General features: G+C 41.8%; 5 protein-coding genes across 25 annotated transcripts; 3 read left to right on the top strand and 2 right to left on the bottom strand.

Annotated features, from left to right (window-relative positions):
- Positions 1-6: 6 nt before the first annotated feature.
- LOC6500867 (protein MEMO1) lies at positions 7-2,763 on the bottom strand. Its single transcript, XM_001954032.4, has 6 exons — positions 2,582-2,763; positions 1,130-1,211; positions 997-1,065; positions 828-940; positions 655-766; positions 7-599 (listed from the first exon to the last, which is right to left on the bottom strand). The coding sequence occupies exons 1-6, from the start codon at positions 2,628-2,630 to the stop codon at positions 137-139; spliced, it is 888 nt and encodes a 295-aa protein (XP_001954068.1). The 5' UTR covers positions 2,631-2,763; the 3' UTR covers positions 7-136.
- LOC6499719 lies at positions 1,277-2,537 on the top strand. The gene is made up of 2 exons (XM_001954033.4): positions 1,277-1,477; positions 1,535-2,537. The coding sequence occupies exons 1-2, from the start codon at positions 1,398-1,400 to the stop codon at positions 2,406-2,408; spliced, it is 954 nt and encodes a 317-aa protein (XP_001954069.1). The 5' UTR covers positions 1,277-1,397; the 3' UTR covers positions 2,409-2,537.
- A 125-nt stretch (positions 2,764-2,888) lies between the features above and the next one.
- On the top strand, positions 2,889-15,354 carry LOC6499720 (C-terminal-binding protein). Of its 18 annotated transcripts, none has more exons than XM_001954031.4 (8): positions 2,889-3,333; positions 8,867-9,387; positions 9,453-9,758; positions 9,818-10,078; positions 10,142-10,273; positions 10,384-10,606; positions 13,883-14,178; positions 14,499-15,354. In XM_001954031.4, the coding sequence occupies exons 2-8, from the start codon at positions 9,193-9,195 to the stop codon at positions 14,583-14,585; spliced, it is 1,500 nt and encodes a 499-aa protein (XP_001954067.2). In that variant the 5' UTR covers positions 2,889-3,333; positions 8,867-9,192; the 3' UTR covers positions 14,586-15,354. The 18 variants fall into 18 exon arrangements, with proteins under 18 accessions (XP_001954067.2, XP_014766197.1, XP_014766201.1 ...); XM_014910711.3 differs by having other exon boundaries at positions 13,859-14,163; XM_014910715.3 differs by having other exon boundaries at positions 13,859-14,178.
- On the bottom strand, positions 15,345-20,298 carry LOC6500866 (traB domain-containing protein). Of its 4 annotated transcripts, none has more exons than XM_014911283.2 (5): positions 20,025-20,289; positions 19,467-19,748; positions 17,368-18,065; positions 17,185-17,304; positions 15,345-17,123 (listed from the first exon to the last, which is right to left on the bottom strand). In XM_014911283.2, exons 2-5 carry the CDS (start codon positions 19,606-19,608, stop codon positions 16,458-16,460), a joined length of 1,626 nt encoding a protein of 541 aa, XP_014766769.1. In that variant the 5' UTR covers positions 19,609-19,748; positions 20,025-20,289; the 3' UTR covers positions 15,345-16,457. The 4 variants fall into 4 exon arrangements, with proteins under 4 accessions (XP_014766769.1, XP_001954066.1, XP_032310439.1 ...); XM_001954030.4 differs by lacking the exon at positions 20,025-20,289 and adding an exon at positions 19,800-19,967; XM_032454548.2 differs by lacking the exons at positions 15,345-17,123; positions 17,185-17,304; positions 17,368-18,065 and adding an exon at positions 18,175-19,211 and having other exon boundaries at positions 20,025-20,298.
- A 220-nt stretch (positions 20,299-20,518) lies between these two features.
- Positions 20,519-21,429, top strand: LOC6499721 (cytochrome c oxidase assembly protein COX20, mitochondrial). Its single transcript, XM_001954029.4, has 3 exons — positions 20,519-20,668; positions 20,737-20,924; positions 20,981-21,429. Exons 1-3 carry the CDS (start codon positions 20,639-20,641, stop codon positions 21,093-21,095), a joined length of 333 nt encoding a protein of 110 aa, XP_001954065.1. The 5' UTR covers positions 20,519-20,638; the 3' UTR covers positions 21,096-21,429.
- The last annotated feature ends 491 nt before the right edge of the window (positions 21,430-21,920 follow it).

Genomic DNA, 21,920 nt, shown 5'->3' with positions numbered 1-21,920 from the left:
ATTGAATTAGCTTTTAATTCATACGATAATTAATTTTATTTAAAATTTTCAATTTGATGCTAGTACTTGTAAAAACTTTAAGCTTAAATTCCACAAATTAGATGCCTTAGAAGGTGGCTAAAATACTTGATTGCGTTCAAATCTCAAAGACAAGCGAGCCAGACGCATAGCTGACGCTAGAGTCCTCCATATCCTGGCACTGGCTACTTTGGGCGTACTTCAGGAACTTGAAGCTCATCTTGTCATAGCCCTGATCCTGCAACGCCTTGACAGCGCCGAGCATAACTCCGATCGGGTGTCGGCCGCATATCGTGTTGCTGTACTTGCGCAAGTACTCGGTGAAGGCCTGCGGACTGAGAGACTCAATGATGTCCATACCCTGCTTGTCCAGCTTCTCGATGGACTTGTGAATGGGACCGCAGGAGCGGTCGTAGTAAGTGTAGCTGAACCGCTGTCCCCAGTGACAAAAGTCCGAGGATATCACAAATAGGTTGGTGGGATCCATGAAGTACGTGGAAAGAAGGCTGCCGTACTGCGCCTCCTGATCCGGGTTCAGAGAGCCCACCAGGATAGGCACAATGGTGAACTGATCCTTGTAGCTGCAACACTCTAAAGTTAGTATCTATAAGGAGTATCTATAATTATGAAACTCACTCTTCCATAACTTTGGCGATGTAAGGCAGATGCATCTCGATGGAGTGCTCATCCTCGTCCGTTTTCATGTCCATCCAGGAGAACTGACCAGTCTTCTCCAGCTCGGCATTGACTAAAACGCATCACCAATGTTATTCTAACAAATCTTTAGATAACCTGCCTCACAAACATACTTTGAGTATCGATTTTGAGATCGTAGAGAGGAGTCCTGTATTTCTTTGCCACGGATAAGGCGCAACCGCGCAGGCGCACATGATGGGATGGACCCAGAATGAAGATTCGCTTTCTGAAAAGGCGGTAAGAATTAAAAATATCCTGAGAATGCGAATTTCGAGTCCTTACACGACAACAGGGCTAACTTGGCGATAGGCGAAAGCCCCGCAGGCACCACAATAGGTGTATCCAGCATGTCTGTAAGGATAATTGGCTTGGATTAAATTAATTTAATCTTATTTAATAAAAATATTTGTCTTACGGGGCAATAATAGCTCGTGCTGGTCCATGCGAGAGATCCGCAGCTCCAAGCCAACGATCTAGCTGCCTGCTAAGCTCAGAGCCTAAAAAATGAAATAAAGTGTTAAAATATTAAATATATATAGATTTTTCTACACACAGTTGGCCTAGCGTTGCCTGGCAACAAATTAACAAACAGTCTCATTAGAAAACTCCTTAAACAGCAAAAACTTGCCTGCGATAAGGTTCACTATACATATTGAAGACAAATTCCAGTTTAACCTTTCGCCATGGAAAACGATAAGGATAAGAAAACCGATGAGCTATTGAATCGTATCCGAACTGAACTAACAGCGATTTTAGAGGGCGAGTGAGTCACCAAGAAACATACATAAGAACATAAATTTATAGAATATTTTTTATTTAGAGCCTCTGGCAATCCCGACAGAAAGGTTTCGAACGAAATGCTTATGAGTCCGAACCCTCTGCCTATTTTTGGTCCAATTAAGACCAAAAAGCCCAAGAAATCGCCATCTAAAATGACGATAGAAGCCCCATCGCCTTCAATCAGTGCGAAACGCTCCACGACGGGAAGCTACAAACGCTCTTCAGCAGGCAGTGAGAAACGCTCCTCAGCAGGCAGCGGGAAGCGCGTCTCAATGAAATGCGAAGAGGTGACTTCAGCCGATCGTTTAGCCGGAGGTGATTACCAAAAGAAGGATACAGATTCGCCATCAACATCCTCGACTTCTTTCAATTTGGCATCTATGAGTCAATACGAGACTCTTCCAAAAGATCCCAAGTTCCGGTCCGATTTTATGGAATCTCAGGCAGCCAAGAGCATAGACGACGACCTGCAGAAGATGCAGCTGGAGCTGAAAAAGAGCTACGAGCTCTTCCAGGGTATTGGCGAGAAATTCGAGTCCGTGAACTTCACTGGATTGAAGAATCGTATTCGGGATTTGCATTTGAATGATATGAACAACGAGATGGGGAAGATGACCACCATGGAGCTGCAGAAGATGTTCGACACGCGTTTCTCTCAAAATCGCCTGGACAAATTGACGACGGACGCCACCGAGGGATTTCGCCGGCATCCGGGAGAGTTTGGTGACATTCCGGAGCTGAGCACGTTCTTCCAGGCTTGCACACAGCTGGAACGGGGCTTGGACACACTACGTCAGCAGCGGCAGCGAAACAGCGAATTGGAGAAGCGTATGTGCTGGGCCACTGAGATCGCCTACGATCGCATGGACGAGATCCGGTCTGCCGTGGGCACCGATCCGGAGAAGAACTTCTGACCCGTCTTTATTGTTTACATATAGGTTGTTTGTTCTTCCTAGTTCACTTGGGGTCTTTGCACCCACAACAACAACTGCTATCACACACCAACACAGGTGCAATATACAGATACAGTCGTATGAAGTGCATATGCAATGGGTGATGCGATCTCTTTTTTATAGCAATTAGTCACCTGAGTCCGTGTACCAGCTGCCGGCATGGGTTGCTCTTCTGGCCGACATCGTGTTTGGAGTACCTAACTATTTTATCAGTTTTTAAGAGATAAGCTATATAATTGGCAGTTATTCTTCTAAAAACGTTCGTCTTTGTGTTGTTGGTGCCAAGTGAGGCTGCAGTTTTGGAGAGCTATAATGGCAAAACTCTTCGTGTTTGGCCACACTGTTTTTCAGCTTAGATGCTTGCCAAATTTGAAATGGTTTTTGTAAATCCATAAACAAAGACTGTTTAGATGAAAAAATAAAATAAATTTTTTTTTATTAAGGTTTCCTTCGTTAAATATCATTCAAAAGGTCAAATAAAATCTAAATCAATAAGTATCGACTATTGGCGATAAAATAAGGCGGCAACCCTAACAAGAATAACCAGGTTGGCAGCACTCTTCTACGCAAGGTACCACACAACCCTGGCCGTCGGTAGAGAGAATAATTTATGTGTGGAAGTGGTGCCGAATATAATTACAGTATTTCCGCAATATATCGAGTGCAATTCGAATCTGTTCGTGGCAAATTGGACGCCCGCATTTAGCCAGGTGTGTTTACCGCCAGCCGCTCCACCTTGGGCCGCATCTCCAGCCGTTGATAACGCGCGGCAAGCCGCTAAATGGGTAGCATCGCGGTAGCGTCATTGCTGTACTAAAACCTAAAAATCGCCGTGCTCGTATTCCGCCATTTTGAAAGCTGCGTTTGGAATTTGGACGCGTTGCTGGTAAAGAAATTGTTGAAAAACTAGCCGAAAAAGTGCACAGAATTTGTGAAAAATACGCGTGGGCAACGTCTAAACCCCTGTGCCAGGTGTTTGCACTCAAAAATTGTGTGTGCCCCAGTGTTTTGCACGTGAATTTCCATCCCAATTGTAAACTCGCAAAATATAGAAGGGAGAAAAAAAAAACCGAACGGACGCCGCCGCCGCCACAAAGGAAAACGAATAAACGAGAAATCGGCAAAACGGCAAGCGGTGGGAAAAAAAAAGAAAATAAATTTGTGCGCCGCTGCAATTTAATAATATTAATAAAAATAATAATTTTCATGGATATCTGTGGATTTACATGTTGTGTGTGTGTGTGTGTGTGTGCGAGTGGGGGCGATAAACGTGTACAAGAAAAATTGAAACGTGCAGAATTCTGATGAATTTTAAAGCGGAACTACTTTTTGCATACACCTATGTACATATATGTATGTATGTTCCAGAGTGTATGTGTATGTGAGTGGCAGTGTACGCACACTGTGGCGAATTATTGTTGCGGTTTAAATGCGAAATGCGAGTGTGTGCGAGTGGGCCATATTCTATGCAAAACATAAATAAAATTGTGCAATAATCTCCCCATACAGATACAGATACAGATATTTACCATCCGGTGTATGTGTGTGTGTGTCTATTTCGCCTTTTTTTTTTCGACCGCCTAGTGACAATATACACGCAAGGTTCACTGCGCAACGCCTCCTCCCATTTTCACCCCAGAAGCCGCCCCCCCTGACCCACGCCACTGCAACATGCTGTCTCATCGTTGTTTTGCCGCCGTCGCCGCCGCCGCCACATTTTAGTGCGCAAAAGAGAGAGGGAGAGGGAGGGGAAGGGATCGAAACCAACGAGTTTGGAAACTAAAGCCAAAGGGCTCGGGCTCGGGCTCTCCATGTTGACACATTTCAACCGGCCTTTAGTTCGTTCTTGGTCGGTCTGGTCTGGTCTGGTCTGGGCTCTGCAATTCTTTAAAGGGTGAAAGTGCGCTGCCTTTTTTCGCTCCAAGGGGTTAAGTTTAAAATGACTTTAAAGAAAGTCAAGAAAGTATTGCCTTATTGGTATGGAAGGATAAATAAATAGTGCCTCCCACTGCTTATTGATTGGAAATCGTAACTAACACCCACACACACACACACATGCATACCCTTTCCCGTTACCCGATGGAATTACATTTTTCGCATTGTTTTGTTTATTCGGATTTAAATATACACACAAAATCGCTAAGAGCAGAGCCTGACAAGAGAAAAAGTTTGATAAAGTTGCGACTGTCAATGTCCATAAATATTTGACCCCCCTCCGGTTTTTTGTTCCATCCAAATTGAAGCTTGTTTCTAGTTTTTATTACAATTTTTGCGCTTGTCGTGTTTTTGTCGTTGCTTCGCTCACTCTTAGTATTTGCGTCTCTTTTCGTTCGCTGCCCTTTCACTGCCCGACGTGCCTGTACCCATCTCACACACACACACACACACACACACACAGAGTATGCTACGTATACCAGGGCACACACATGGAGAAGAGGCAGACAGACAAGGAACTCTGGGCTCCCGCTTTTTTCCCCAATCCCAACCTCAACCCTCCCCCCATCCCACCCACTTGAATTTGCAACGGAATTGTTTCCGTTGTTTTGAATTTCTCAAAACTTCTAGAGAGGAGAGATTACTCCTCTAGAGAGGAGGTGTTTTCGTTTTAGTGTTGACATGTTTTCCAAAAAAAAGACAAATTGCATGTTTTTGTTTGTGTTTTTTTTTTTTAAGTTTTTGCAAAGTTTCATAACTTCAAGTATAGAAAATTATAAAAAAAAATATTAGATTGCACAAAACCCCCCTCTATATAGCTATGTTTTCATTTGTTTTTGGCGTAACAACATTTTTCCGTCTGGTAACCCTTTTTTGGTCAATAATAAATTCTGATTGTTACGGTACACCCCCACTCCAACGGTTATTTATTGTCAATGTTATCATTCTCGCTTGTTTTTTTTGTATTTCAAATTTAAATGCAATGTTTGTTGTTTTCTGTTTGTTGCCGAGCGAGGAGGAGCAGTCGGTTGAAAAAAATGCACACCTGCCCAAAGAATTTCACACATTTGGGCGCAAGTGTCGCGGGGAAGAAGGGCGGGCAGGCCAAAATAGCAGCAAACGTTTAAAATTAAATGAGTCTGTGAAACACAAAATTGTGGTACAAAACACAATGGAAGCAACGATCTGATCTGTGAGAGTAGTCCCCCCACACCCGCTGCCTTACTCGCCCTGCTGGTCCATCGATCTGACGCTATTTTTCACTCTAAATAAAAATAAAAATAAAAAAAAGCAAAACACTTTCAGATGGCTCAGCCAAATGGTAGCCAAGAAACAGCATTCGTAAGCGTGCGCGAGGGCCAGATACACATATAAGTTGTATTTTATTTGATTTTTTGCCACTTCTGGTCACTACTAGCACTGCCATTGGCACTGTCCGAGCTATGCTAGCTTGCAGTTTTTCAATTTGCGTCATTCGCAGACCACCAGACCCCCCAAAACACCACCAATCAATATGAATGCAAAAGCAATAAAAATGGAAAGAAAAAAGCGAGGGAAAGCGTGGTGACATATACAGAACAATAAAAACATTGCTCAATGTCAGCCACTCAGTTAAAGTGGTTTCTTGGGGAAGTACTGAGCGAAAAAGTACTGCAAACTAAGCTATTTAAGGTATTTAAAATCTAGGTAAAAATAATAATAAACTGAGTAATCTGACCAAACAAGTACCGACCAGACTCTCGTCCTCTCGTCGTTGAATAACGCGGGAAAGCCATCCCCAGAGGAAGCCGCAGCAGTTAATTCAGTAAAAAAAAAAAAACAAGTTAGCCGAGTGTGAGAGTGTGCTGGTTAGGTTGGCGACTTTAAAATCGCAGCAAACTCGACGCATGAGCAGTGATGCTGTTTCAGTTGCAGTTTCTACTGCCAGCAGCCCAGCTACCTCCCCCTCAAATGTGTTGCAGCATCTCAGGGCTTTAAAACTTTTTCCCCACAAATGCGCATGACTTATTTAAACGTGTTTTAAACTCACTCACACACAAACACACGTTTTCGGTACAGAAGTTGGCGCTGTGTGGCATTAAGCCAACAAACAATTTAAGCGAACATGGATGGCTTTTCCTGCCTGAGAAATTGTGGCAAAAAAAAAAAGAGAGAAAAAAAAAAGATACAAGAGCCAGCAAAGAAATGAAAATAAAATCGAGCCAGCCATCGACTCTCGACTCTCCTTTCCTTTTTCCTCTTATCGGACCTGGCCCGGTTCGCTTCGTGTTGATAAACCGGTTTTATTTTTTTTTTTTGCTGTTGGCTTTGGCTTGGTTTGTTGCCGGGCCGCGACGCCGCCCGCTGGTTACCCATTCCATAAAAGATATGTTCGCGACCATCGTCATCGCTTCTGGTGGAGTTCTTACAGCAAAAGTTGCACAATTTTACGGCCACTAGTGTTGGCAGAAAATGTGAAAAATAGTTGGTTTTTGGACTCAAACACCAATAATCATTGATGGTATAGTAACTCCCATAGCCATAAATTAGCCAAATGGTCAGAACTGTTGCCAAATCTGGACTGGCTGTTAGACAGCGGCTTGTCGGCAGAATCGGAATGAAAATAGGAATCATCGGAGTAGCTGCGGCTCAGGTAGCAACCGCGTCACACTCTGAATTTGTATCTGTATCTGTTAGATACTGTGTACAGTGTACACTCGCTATTTTGTGATTTATATTTTTGTGTGCCCTCCTGGTTGATTTGATTTTTTATTCCGGATTCATTGCCGCCTTGCGCCGCCAGGAGGCATCAACAGGTTTTCTTGGCGTGGGCGCTTGGCACTGGCACATTGCGACTGCCATGCCACATCCTGTGGCAACTTGATCTGAAACTGGTTTTTGGCGCGCTTTACACTTCTCAACTGGCATTTTCCCCATTTCGAAACAACCAGAGCCTCGTGGGGCAATAAAGTGGCATGTTTTTGAGTCATTTTTCTTAAATGGATAACTTGGTTTGAGAAAAATACAATAATCGCTTGAAAAGTTAGCTCTGGTAGTCAAGTGACTCATCCTTTGTGAGCTGGCTCTTCGAGCAATCGAAGAAGAATTATTTCCGAGTAAACAAAAATTCAAATCAAAAAACCCAGGCGCTTAGGAGAGAAATGGAACAAAGCGTTTCTGCGCCCACTTGACTTTGGCTATTCACTTGATAATTGTATCGAGAGTGAGCGGGGAGGAGCAGTGGCGATTTATTTCTTCCATTGCTCGATGTCATAATTGCGTTGCTTATTTTTTTTGCTTTTTGTATTTCTGTATTTTGGTTTTGCGATTTTTCGCTCGAGTCTTGTATCTGTGGAAGTATATTTTTTTTTCTTTATTATTTTTGTATCATTATTATTGTTGTCGGTTGCCGCATTTAAACGTATTTCATACTTTTGCACAATACGTGACACATGGCTGATGGGAAGTGACTGACTGACGGTCGGAAGCGGGCTGCAGGGTGGGGGAGGGTGCGTCTAAACATAGCCTATATAGCCTGTAGACTGTAGCCATATAGCCACAGAGGCAGTCATTGACGGCTTATCAACACAGTCCCAGTCACAGTCGCACATAAATAAAATATTCTATAGAATATTCCACACACTTGCGATATACGCGCTGTCAGGGAGGAGGGTATTTTGGTATTGTTCCGATTTGAGGCGCTTATCAGCCAGCGATGCAATGAATCTGAATCTCAGCTGTATATTAAAAACTATTCATGCGATATGTATTTTATTATTCTGAGTTACAGTTGTCGTTTTAAGTAATTTCATGTGACTGAATTATCATTTTATTGATTGCCGCGATATACGAGGGCTATTTCTTTGGATTTCCATAAAATCCTAATGGTGTAGAGTGGGTCTATAAATGGGCCTATCGGTCACATTGCCATCACGCTTGGTTGGATCCTCGGACCCACGCCGCCCGCCACTCCACGTCAGATAACCAAGAAGTGGCGAGTGCGAGGTGATAAGATACTGCAGCCTAAAACGTAATCCAAGTGTACAGTAACTCGCTCTTGTAGGACCCCCGATTTCCACTTTTTTTTTTTACTCTAATCAAAGGCAAATACTTTGGTGCGATAAGCTTGACTGGATTTGGACAAGTAATGGTGGCTTCAAACCTGGTGACGAAGCTATTTTCCATAACAGCTGGCACAGAGACAGTCTTCTTCGGCCAGAGGCCAGTTGCTTTCGATGAGAAGCGTTAAATTTCTATGTTTTTGCAACAACCTCCTACCCTTCCCCACCAATCCTACCAAGCCTAAGCCCGGGAGGGGCGGACTTTATTGCTGATGTTGGCGAAATCCAAACGAAAAACTTGTCATCGGTACAATTCTGCTGACATTGTAGTTTTTCTTATTCTTTTTACATATATTTTTTTTATGTTACTCTTGGGCGAGTACATCACATTTCATGTTTTCCATTTAATTTATGTGTTTTATGTTATTGTTGCTTTCATTGCAGGATTCTCGATTTCAATATGAAGCGCCAAAAATGATTGCAGCGTTTGCATCGTAGTCTTGAAAACGTTTTCGTTCCATTGATTTAATTAGAGCCACTGAAAGCGGTTGACGACGACGACGACGACGACGACGGCCTCCCAGTTAGCAGCATAGAGAGGATACCACTTCCATACCAGCCTGCGCCCAGCGCCCCTCACTAAACACTGAACAGTAAACACTAAGAACCGAAAGAATCAAAACGAAATCACAGCCGCCGCCAGACAAGGCCGAGACGAGACAGAGAGGAGTGGTTAACAAATAGACACAGATACTAATTCCGGGACAAAAATGGACAAAAATCTGATGATGCCGAAGCGTTCGCGCATCGATGTTAAGGGCAGTTTCGCCAACGGACCGCTACAGGCGCGTCCACTGGTGGCTCTGCTCGATGGACGTGATTGCTCCATCGAGATGCCAATTCTAAAGGATGTGGCAACGGTGGCCTTTTGCGATGCACAGAGCACCTCCGAAATACACGAGAAGGTAAGCATTAGATTCTCCTTAACTAAGAGCTCTAATCTCTAATCTCGGATTGCTTTTTTTTTTAGGTACTCAATGAGGCAGTGGGAGCTCTGATGTGGCACACAATCGTCCTCACAAAGGAGGACTTGGAGAAGTTCAAAGCTTTACGCATCATTGTACGCATAGGCAGCGGCACAGACAACATTGACGTTAAGGCGGCGGGCGAACTGGGCATCGCTGTTTGCAATGTCCCCGGCTATGGAGTCGAGGAGGTGGCGGACACGACGATGTGCTTGATCCTCAATCTCTATCGGCGGACCTACTGGCTCGCGAATATGGTGCGAGAGGGCAAAAAGTTCACTGGACCCGAGCAAGTTAGGGAGGCAGCACACGTACGTTTTTAAAACTAAAATAAATTATTAAATCTTATTGTAAAAAATTAACTTTCTAGGGCTGTGCACGCATCCGCGGCGATACGTTGGGCCTGGTGGGACTGGGCCGAATCGGAAGTGCCGTGGCATTGAGAGCAAAGGCGTTCGGCTTCAATGTCATCTTTTACGACCCCTACCTGCCCGACGGCATCGACAAGTCACTGGGTCTCACACGTGTCTACACGCTGCAGGATCTGCTTTTCCAGTCCGACTGCGTATCACTGCATTGTACGCTTAACGAGCACAACCATCATTTAATCAATGAATTCACAATTAAACAGGTTTGCTATCAAAACTCCTATTAAACTTGATTACTTTACTAAGGAGTAACAAATAATTTGTAGATGCGACCTGGTGCATTTCTGGTGAACACCGCCCGAGGCGGACTGGTTGATGACGAGACCTTGGCGTTGGCGCTGAAGCAGGGACGCATTAGAGCTGCTGCGTTGGATGTCCACGAAAACGAACCTTACAATGTATTTCAAGTAAGAGATTGTTGTAAAACAAGGCATTTTACGCAATCTGAGTTGGCGCCGCACCAACGTCGGCTATGTTCTTTATTAACCAATTGTTAATTGACTTTCAGGGCGCTTTGAAGGATGCCCCAAATCTGATTTGTACACCGCATGCGGCCTTCTTCAGCGACGCGTCCGCCACAGAGTTGCGTGAAATGGCAGCCACCGAGATCCGGCGGGCAATCGTCGGCAATATTCCAGACGTTTTAAGGAACTGCGTCAATAAGGAGTACTTCATGCGCACGCCGCCCACTGCTGCCGCTGGGGGCGTGGCGGCGGCTGTTTATCCCGAAGGTAAACTACAAATGATATCAAATCAAGAAAAGTAGAGAGACAGAGACAGGCGAGCAAGGGAGCGTTATTACAAGTAAACAAAAAAAAAAAACAAAGCAAAAAAAAAAAAATACTGAAAAAAAAAACAAAAATCAACAAAAGCATAAACAATACAATACCAGAAGTCGTTTAAACACATACTTTATACTTTAAACAAAACACACACCATAATCACACCATAACATACCACACCCACACAAGCACACGCACACACCACACACCAAACACACACCCACACCACACACAGATGTAGCAAGCATCCAAACATACTTCTATTCTTTCTCTGATTCATTCGAAAGTATATATATATATATATAAATAGAGAGAGAGAGAGAGAGACGACGACGATGGGAGAAAGCGCGCAAGAGAGAGTATAATTTGAAGCAAGATTCAATAACACACACACACGCTATAAGAGTTGATATATAAGTTACAAAGTTTAAGCTAAACAAATATATAGGTATATATATATATATTTAGTGGCCGAGTGCCGCATCAAGATCAGAATGAGGAGGATTAGACGCAGACGCAGCCGATGTTGGCCAAAAGATACTATTATCTATTCTATATGTATGTGTGTGCATGTATATGCATTGTTTTTCCATCCTTACCGAAGATACTTTCAAAAACCGAAGATAGTTTCAAAAGTCCGTTTCTCAAAATCCTCAAGCTCAACCAAGCACCTGTTCTTGCATATATTTTGAGGCATAATATACATATAAAATACGTGAAAAAGGTGAAAGTAAACAATATGATGGATTATTGTTGTTAATGTTTCGCGACTTCCCCTTCATATCTATCCCCCCAAGCTCCTCCATTCGAATCCGAGAAACAATCAGCGTAAAGAATTAATGTTCAGTGTATTTAGTCATATATTTCAATGTATCTGAAAGTAGTATCATGAAAGAAATCAATCAAACAATTCCAATATGAGGAACTCCCCACGTCACAACAACAACCACATTTGTGTATAAGCTTAAGAGAATTGGTCTTCTGATTTATTGCGCCATTTATTGCTGACTTTCGAGATGGTACAAAAAAAAAAAAAAAAGAAATAATAAAATAAAAAATTACATTACGCACTTAACAAGTAGTACTAAAAAAAAAACTAAAAATTATTCTGTTGCTCAAGCTCTGCTCTGATATTACAAAAATGATCTCATCATCCAAGTTTATTTTCGCCTTACGTACATTCTTGTATTTTTAATTGGCCGGCTACAACAAAACAGCAAAGAAGTAAATACTACCCCGATATTCGATGCATACATAGAGATGACAGCACGGCGCGTTAGCATCAACCACATCTATAAATAGTTGAAACAAGATGAAAACTACAATTAAATTAACGCATAGTCTATGTACATTTAAAAGTATAACACAAATTATATTAAATCGAACAGAAAGCAAAACAAAAAAAATCAGAAACAGAAAATGAAAATGAAAGAAATCAGATAAAAAATGTAATTTTAATGAACCTAGAATATACATTAACGATAAAAAGGCAGCTGACGAATGCGGTAACACGAAGGATAACAACACGATCATCAAAGCGAGTGGCACATTGAACATTGTTAGCGTGTATATTGTAACTTTATTTAACAAGAATATATACTTACATATAAATCGAAATCGAAGCGAGCGAAACTTGTAAGATTATCATTTTGTACTAAAGCTTCAAGCTGTGGATGGTTATTTCCGTTTCCGGTTTCCCTTTTCCCTCTTTGTTATCTAAACTAGAGATTAAATATAATCATGCTTATAAGATGCAATATGCAAAGTCCTGTCCATATCCTTTTTTTTCGAAATTTTCTAGAACATATATTTCAAAATATTCATATTTTCTTTTAATGTTTTTGTTAGTACAAGCGGTTTTGTAATATTTCCAACATTTACAAGCACAAAGCATTCACGCATACATATACACACATACTAAAAAAACAGACACAAAGGCAGTATATACTCATCCTGTACATCCTGCAGGATGTACACGCACACACACACACAAACAAACACACCCACGCACACGCACAAGCGATCCTATATAGCAAGCTGCAACAACAAATGAGCAAAGTAAAACATAAATAAGCATAAGCCTAAAAGTAAAAAAGTAAACGTAAACGTAAAAGTAAAAAGTAAAAGTAAAAGTAACGATAATGCGTAATGAGACAAAAAAAAAGAATAAAATACTGTTATTTTGTAATGTATAAAAAGGATATTTTTAATAACTGTGAAAGCTAAATAAAATTAAAAGCGTAACAATTGACGACGATGCAACAAAATAAAACAAAAACAAAAATGAAATGAAAATGAAACAATGCAAATGATATGGAGAAATTTCAATTTTGAAAACCAAGAGAACCTTTCCAGAAAAACAAAACAAAACTTAAAAAAAAAAAATACAAAAAAAAGAAAAGATTAAAAACAAATAAAACAAAATCTTTAATGAACCCATTATTGTTTTAACTTGCTAGAATGCATTGGAAGCTGTTAATTTGATTGTTTGTTGTCTTCTTATTTTGTGTGAAAGTGTTGCAATATTGTTTGAAATGTTTTCTTTCCTTTCCTCCTATTTATTTAATGTTTTTTTTTAAATTATTTTTTTTGTTAAATCAAAATTTGTTTTTTGGGATGATGGCATCATTTTTTTGAGCAAGCAAGCAGCAGAGCAGAGCGCCAGTCAGCACAAAAAAATTATAAAAATTAATCAAAAATCACTCACGCCGACAAAAAAGTCAGTAATGAATGTGGAAAGCCTTAGCCTAGCCCATTTTTTATATCCACAATAGAGATACTCCTTAGATCTAAGGTTTCCAACAAACAAAAATAACTTCACACCGTGGTGGGGAGTCCCTCGAGCTCATTATTGGTCAATGGTCAAGTGGGGATACAGGAGCAGATCTCTCTCATTTAGTCGCCACTTCCCAGATTACACCGGCTCTCTGTCAAAGGTCCACCACCACCCACCCACCACTCGCACTAAGTACCCAAGAAGCTCAGTACCCGATAAACAGAACAGAGAACAGAGCAAACGAATCAATCCAAACCAAAAACCAATTCAATCCCCAACCCACATAATACCAAAAAAAAAAAACCAACCAACAAAACAGCAACATTTCATAATCTTTACCTAACTTTCAAACTACCTAAAAAAAAAAAAAACAAGAAAAAAAAAATTTAAAAATACCAACCAATACAAATCGAAATACAAAACAGGATTAAATGGCGGCTATTATACAGGCGCACTGCATCACCGGGCACACAGCACCACGCCGCACGAGGGGCCCCACAGTACGACCAACCTGGCTGCTGCTGCTGCTGCCGCCGCTGCTCTGGCGCCGCCGCCTCCTGGCAGCAACTCCTCCTCCTCCTCGGTGGCCGCTGCTGCAGCTGCGGTTGCTGCCGCGGCAGCTGCCGCTGCCCTTTTGCCGGTACCGTCACCGGTGCCGCAGGTTCCATCGAACTCCGTGCCCTCGGTGCCGCATCTGTCGCCCCAGGTCGCCGGATTGCCGCTAGGAATTGTGAGTAGCCAATCGGTAGGTAGCCAAATACCAAATACCTTACCTCTGTTGTCTTGTGTTTGTGTGTTTGCTATATAGATTGCCAATTACCAATTTTTTTTTTTTGTTTTTTTCTACTGGAAGTTTGCGATTTTTGCGAGCTAATGAGATAATGATAATAAGAACTCTGCTCTGTGGTAATCCGTGTGTTATCGATCGTGTGTGGGCCTTCATGTTTGTCGCTAGTTAGTCTATTCTATCTATTCTATATGTAGTTGAGTGTTCTCTAGGCTAGGGATTTTTCATAGATCTGCCGGATCTTTTGCTAATCTCTGACATGACCTTCTGTGTTTTAGCCCCTGAGTGCGCCCGACCCTAATAATCATCTGTCGTCGTCGAACATAAAAACGGAGGTGAAGACCGAGTCAACGGAGGCGCCGTAGGCAGACCTTCATAAAGCTGGAACATGAACTGGAGCTGAAGCTGATGCAGAAATGGAGGAGTGAATGACAACGGACACTGGGTGCAGTGGAGTCGGTTCAGTGTGGATCAGTCGGTTAATTTGGGAATCACACCCGAACAAACGGAGAACAGAAAATAAAAAACTTATGAAGAAAACCAAAATAGAAAAAGCCAACATTACATCTGCAAAGGATTCCTTGCACGCGCGCGCCAGCACTTGATTTGAATTTTTCCACACGTTTCTATGTGTTTATTTAAAAACGATAAAACAAAAAAAAATACCATTACACATTTGCATTACCAAGCCTCAAACGAAACAAGAACATTAACAGCAAGCAGCAGCAACGCAGGAGGAGTCGAAGTCGAGGATTATGATAAGGAAGGAGTGGAAGAGGAGGAGCAGGAGCAGGAGCGAGCCAATCCCACAACACGCCTCAAAATTAACTACATATTTAGAATTTAATTTGTAACTATTTGTAATTTTACAGTTACAATTTAAGATTTTTATTTGTATTGCAGCAAATTGTAAGTGAAAAAAATATGTTACTACATATAAGCGCAAAAACAAATGCAAATGTTGGAAAATTTTAATTACGTGAAACAAGAACGATTATGGCATAAAAAAAAAAATACAAAAAACAAAAAATTAAAAACACTAGAAACAAAAGCAACACACAAGAGAGACGTTTAGTGCTTAAGATACGTTTAAAGTAAATAATAAAAAAAACAAAAACACGGAATACAAAAAGACTTGCAATTAGCATTTTAATTGGAATTGACACAACGTGGAATTACATATAGTACACTTAATTGAGTTTATTTCTCGGGTGGTTGGTGGTTTCTACTCTAAATGCTACATAACTCCATTAATGGAGTTTCAAATCTATTGGGGTTCCTTTGATTCAATAATCGTAACACTTTTACGTTTACAACGTTCAGATATATATATAGTGTAAGTAAAGTACATGTAGGTTGGTATGTTTCGTTTTTCGTTTTTAGTTTTCATAAAATTCCTCTGTTTCGCATTTATAACACTCGGGGGCCTATTAGAAGGTCCATCACGATTTCGATCTATTTTAAACTGTACTAGGCTAGACATTATATGTATCTTTTTTTAATCATTTTTCTATTGTACGAACAACTATGAGTTAAGTGAGTGGGAATGGAAGATTGGAGTTTCGCATTTGATACTGCAGAGGCGGGTCCTACGAATATGTAGTCAAGATTTAACTTCCGGAATTTACATTGCATTATTGAGCTTAAAATAAGCTAGGAAACCTTGTACATACAACATGCAATACGATGCCTTAATTATCCAAAACTTAGTTTCATGTATACATATGCGATTCTTTTCTTTTTTTTTTTAACAATCAGGTGGACAATAACAACGTGATATAGCCCTTATATGCAGGCCTGTTACGGATGTAAATACACTTATATACTTTTTTAATTTAAATCATTTTTGTTTTTAAATGTAACTGGACAAATTTAACATAAACAATTTTAATTTAGATCCCTCAACAGGCCCGTGGGAGGACTATTGGAGTTCGGAACTTTTAAAACTAGGATTATGTGTAATGGTCTTTTTTTTCTTCTTTTGTGTGTAGTACCTGCGTTTGTCTGTGATATCTGCATGTATGTATATATCCTTTGATATATTCCGTATATAAACGAGTCTATCAAAACATCATTGTACAATAAAATATAATACAATTAATTCACTTCATCTGCAGGCGCAGCGCAGCGATTCGTTCGTTAATAAAAAATAAATTCAACAACGTAGCAAACGCAGGAATACAGTCGCCGTCTCATTTTTATCCTTTGTCATCGAATCCCACCTGGTCCACGGAGATCTAGAAGAAGCGTGTCAACCGCGGCCGAAAGAAGCGGAATAATCCGTAGCATCCCAGACCGATTAGACCATATTTCAGCGTGTATTTGCAGACGCGCTGGCCCATGCTGGCTGGGGGGATTTCGAGAATGCCGGGTATCTTCTTTGGGTCCACTGTTCCCCACATTTTCGCAATGCCATTGGCGTGTCCGATGCCCACAACTCCAACAACGCGCACTGGCCGGATCTGCTGAGCTCCGGGCGCCGCTTGCGGCAAGGAGGCCAGCTGCAGCGAGTGGCACAAAAATAAGTCGCGTTCGCGCACAAAAACGTCCGAAAAGGCCGGAAACTCGCCAGCCATCTCCTGCATTAGCTTCTCCAACAGATCGCTCTGCTTGCACTCCTCTACCTCCTCGATGCTGATGCTGTCCGTGAAGGTAAGGCGCCACACCAGCTTCATGGTCTGCCACACGGATAAAGCTCGAAGGGCTCTGTATAGGGTTATGCGAATGGGTCGATCGCCCAAATGCAGTATGCATCCAGGAAGCTTGTGAATTTCCTCAAAGGCGCGTCGGAACTCTCCGCCAGGTGCCATGCCCAGATCCTTGGCAATCTGGGCGCTCATTTGCAGCAAAAGGATAAAGAAGATGCCATTAATATAGCCATGGGTCTGCAGTATTCCGCGAATCTATAAGGAAGATAAACAATTTACTTTAGATAACATTAGGATGGTTAATAAAATATATTACCTTGGGTATATTTATGCTTTTAGCTTCCTCCAGCAGAGTCTTTTCATCCAGCTTGAGAATATGTATACGCGATGGACACAGCTCAACCATGACCACATCTGGACGGACATTGCGTATGACCTGCAGGAAGGCCAAAAAAAATTAGAAACAATTATTTTATATCAGGGAAATGAAAATACTTACATAGGAGACGTCATCCTGTGACTCTTCACTAAAGTGCGCCGTGCCCACAAGATAGACCTTGCTACCGAAGGGCGTATTTAAGAGCGTTACCGTCGAGGGCAGGTTCTGTTCGAACTCCTCAATGGTATCGTAGATTTTGATTTCCCGCTTGGTCTGTGGCTGGTCGATGGCCGGCACCGACACCGGCAGCAACTCACCCTTTTCGGCATCTCCATCCGCCAAGGCGGATGCCTCGGCTATGGATATGTCCAGCTTCTGCTTGCTGGTCTGCAGAAGGGATTCGGTCTTGCGGCGACGCTTGTCGTTGGCGGGATCCGGTGATTTGCTTGGCGACTTCTTCAACAGGTTCTTGACACTATCGCCCTCCACCAGCAACACCTCCGTTTCGAGGTCCTGCTCCTTAATGGAGTTATCGTTTATTTCTATAATTGACAGGTTGGGGTTATCCGTCTTGAATATTGTCTTGTTGGCCAGCTGAGACTTTGGATCGACCTCTTCTTGGGAGGTGTTTGTGTCGGTGCTCTCGGACTGAATGAGCAGCATACTGGCATTTATGGCCGGCGTCTGTGCCGGTGACGGGCTTCCGAATGCCTTGAAGGCGCCCGCCTCGCTGCCCAATTCCGAAGCAATTATTTTGCTTGATGGATTTGTGGAGGGTAGCGGTAGCGGATTTTGGCTCTGATCGTTGCTAAGACTCTCTGCAAGAATATAATTGTAAATAAAATATAAAGTTGAAGTATTTATCTGAGATTACTTTGAATAATGAATAGTATAGTTTATAAAGTTAGATTCAAAACACTTCTGAAGTAAGAGGTTTATGATTTTCAAATTATTATTTAAGAATACTAAAAATTGCAACTAGAACAGTAAAAAATATATATATATATCCAACAAAGAACGTAGAAATTATAATTTCAAGATCTCCTTTTCATAGAGCGTTTTCAGTTGCTTTATGAATTCCGGCTTGCAGTCTGCATCTTGGAAGTTCTCAAGCAAATATTTCTTTAACATTTCAAAGCACCTCTTCTTCATGGCCAGAGCATCCGCTTGTTGGTTCTGGGCTTGCTTCTCCAGTTGCTTATCGTACTTCTGAATTAGCTTTTGTTTCAAAGCCTTAACCTTTTCCTTGACAGATTCCTCGGTAGATTTCCTCTGACTCTCGTAGTTATCAGCACAGATCTTTTCCACTATACACTTCAACTGGTAGTCTAAGCCCGCAAAGTGTCCTGTGAAATGGTCATCCCCCGTAAAGGATTCAAAGATTTGCGACAAGAGGCGATGGGGAAAAGTTTCCGCTGTTTGCGACTTAAGACTCTTGTGCGCCGAGGCCATAATATTTCCCCTAATACTGTTAAACCCGTTGGTCTTTTGACACACTTCGTCGATAAGTTCGGTGATTTGATTCTCCTGGTGATTGGTTTCTATTTGCAGGGCTGCCACTTTGAGGCGGTAAATGTTCACTTCTCGCCGCAGATATGTGTGCTCCACCTTGAGATCGCGGTTGACATTTAGAGTCCTGGAATCGGCTTCTGATATTTCGCAGGTGCCCTCACTACACGCGTCCAACAAATCTTCCAGCTCACAATCCAAGTTATCTGGGTTCGTGAATGGCTCGCCCAGATGGCCGTGTCGGGAGAGTTGGTGCTCCATTTCCTGGACCAATCGATACCTGGCATACTTCTCTGAGGGAGTGCAGTGACGCAATGTGTCCATCCAACGCATGCACAGGTTATAATCGTCTGTGGTTGGCAGCACTTGCGACAGAGTTCGAATCAGTTGCCGTTGCTTGTGAAACATATTGTCGAGCTGCTGCTCCGACAGATCACTCGATCGTTTTGAATCTACTATACGTGCTGTGTACGCTTGTGTTGGGGAAAGGCAAAAGGAAAAATGTTTACCTCCGGGTAGGAGCTGTGGCCATCATCTTTAAAGGTAGCTCAAAAGAGGGATTTTAAGTTGGCTAAACTTTCTACAAAAAGAGGAAAAACTTGTGGTTTATTTATGTTTCTTGGGAAGCCAAATAGGACCTTTAAAACAGTTGTTGACCAGTAGGCAATCCCGCAGGTAAACATTTACCTCATACCACAGGATCAACTTACCATTACACGATTTGTAGACTGTCGTGGACAACTGGTGGTCCAGGGCACTGTCGTAAAGAGTACTGTCGCCGATGAAGGAGTGGCCCTTCTTGTCCGGCGTGCCGTTGTTCGACTCAAACGACGTGGAGGCGGATACATCCATGGTGGATAGAGGGCTTCTGGTGTGTGGGTACAGTTGGCTTGGAAGAATCGGTTGCGAGCGAAAATTCGGATTCAGTTCACGGACATCTGCTGGTGTATGGTGTTTGCTGCTGTTGCTTTCGTGTGCGCTGCTGTAAAGAACTGAGGGGCAGAAATTAATGAGCGATTATCAGAGGCGAAGATAATACAGACTGGATGGCTGGATTGCGTTACTGTCTCTCTTTAACTGCAAATTTGTGCTGCTTTCTGCCTACGTGTCGTACATTGCCAGATGGAATTCTGTGTCTTTTTATCGACTGACTGTTAACTCCTGGCTTGGCTAACGTCACATGAACATCAGGTGGCAATTGGAGACTTTTGTTTATTTAACGTTTTCTCCCACCCACCCAGTTCGTATTTGGCTCGTATGTGGCTCACCTGAAAATTTTGGGGTATTCTTATTATGTGTATAGGCGATGCACTTTGGCTTTGTCCTACGCGCTCCAGCAGTCCATTAATTGACAGATTCGTATTTTCTTAGGATCGAAATGGGTATAGGGTGCCACTGAGTAACTTTATTCTTCGGTGAGTGCGCTTAATGTTAATGGAAACCCAAAAAACTAAAGAAATTAAATTGTGAGACTGCAAGCGTCGACCAGTGTTGTCTACTTGTTGAAGAGGGAATAAAATACTGCATGCCAGAAAGTATCTGATATGGGGTTACAGTGTTGCCGAACTAGCCCGTCTATGGCTAGATATAGCGGTATTTTTTCAAAATAAAAGTGATGAAATAAATAATTTAACATAAATCCAATTGTCTTACGATTAAATAAATACAAATTATCTTAAATAAAACTAAATAGTTTTAAAGAATTCTTCTTGGAACACAATATTAACAATAAAGATATAATTTATTGGACTTTTAAATGAGACGTAAGACCTTACGTTTTTTAACGCAGTAGAGCAACACTGGTGGTCAACAGCTGTTCTGACCACCGCTTTCATAGCTTGTTTTGATTTTCCCTTTCGATTTATTAAACAAGGATTAAACTATGACCGACGAATCGGAGGAGCCCGGAAAGGTGGGTTTAACGAGCACTTTCTTTTGACTATCTTTAATAATTAAAACAATTTTCATTGGTGCCCCCAGAGCTTTTTTATCTTCGGACGCGATGTTTCTCAGATTCCATGCTTTCGTAACAGTTTTCTATACGGTATCAGTGGGGGAATTGGAATCGGTGTCCTGACCTTCCTTGGTACTTCCCGCACCCACCTCTCCACCAACGTGGGCTTTGGTTCCTTTTTCTGCGGCACTATCGCCTACTGGATGACATGCAGGTAAGTGCCCTGGATTAGTCGACGTGATCCGCTACTAATTGAATGGTTTCTTCCAGGTATCAATGGTCAGTAAGGCGGTTCGAACAACAGCAACTGCGGGAGGCAATGCGCCGACAAGCATTATATGAGGGCACTGAAGTCGAAAGGGATTTAGATTTAAAGTCAGCGTAGCATAAGTCTAAGCATAAAATTTGAATCACATTTGACTGGCAACCTATGTATGCATCCTTGTACAGACAGTCACTCCATTGTTGTAAAATTATATTTGTTACCAAACAGCTTTATCGTAGCCAATATATTTCGTGTCGTAAGTGAATTCTTACCTTAAAGTTCAATAACCCTTACGGATTCTTGATTGATTGATAGTAATTTCTTGCATATGTTAATTTTATGGCTGAGCTGGCCCTGTTAGCCACATTTTAATGGGCCATTTATTTTGTTCGTTAAGGGGGGGAACTACTGTGAATGAAAAAATAAATAAATACTAATTTATGGATAAAAAGGATATACGAGCAAGCGTTATAAGTTGTCATGAAAATAATTATAAGTTAAGCACATTAAAAAACAATAATAAATCGGTTGATAAATGTTTTTAAATGAAAATGTTTTTCTCAGTGTCATTCTCAACCTAACGATTTTACTACAAAAAGATACAAATATATTCTCTAATGATGCATACTTAAAGTTTTACCTTTAAACATACTTTTAGAGATTACGTTTTAGAGAAACCTGTGGACACTTGGTATCTTTTATTTGTATCTTTTATAAATTGGTCAATGGGCTGGTAGTATCTACAAAACAAGCTCTCCCCGAAGCGTTTTGATTTATTGGATTAACTGCCTTAACTTCTACCTGAAGGCCCCGAAAGCAGCTCCTAAGAATTATCAGTCTCTCTCAGCCTTAGTCTCCGAGGCACGAAATCTGGTGAGCACATGTCAACGATCCTGCTGTCGTCCGGGCGTTCCAATGTCTCCGGCCTTATCTCAGAACCTCAGC

This window comes from Drosophila ananassae, chromosome 2L (genome assembly GCF_017639315.1).
Source record: "Drosophila ananassae strain 14024-0371.13 chromosome 2L, ASM1763931v2, whole genome shotgun sequence".
Classification (NCBI taxonomy): Eukaryota; Metazoa; Arthropoda; class Insecta; order Diptera; family Drosophilidae; genus Drosophila; species Drosophila ananassae.
The sequence above is the reverse complement of the archived record's forward strand: the minus strand, read 5'-3'. Positions and strand labels throughout refer to the sequence as shown.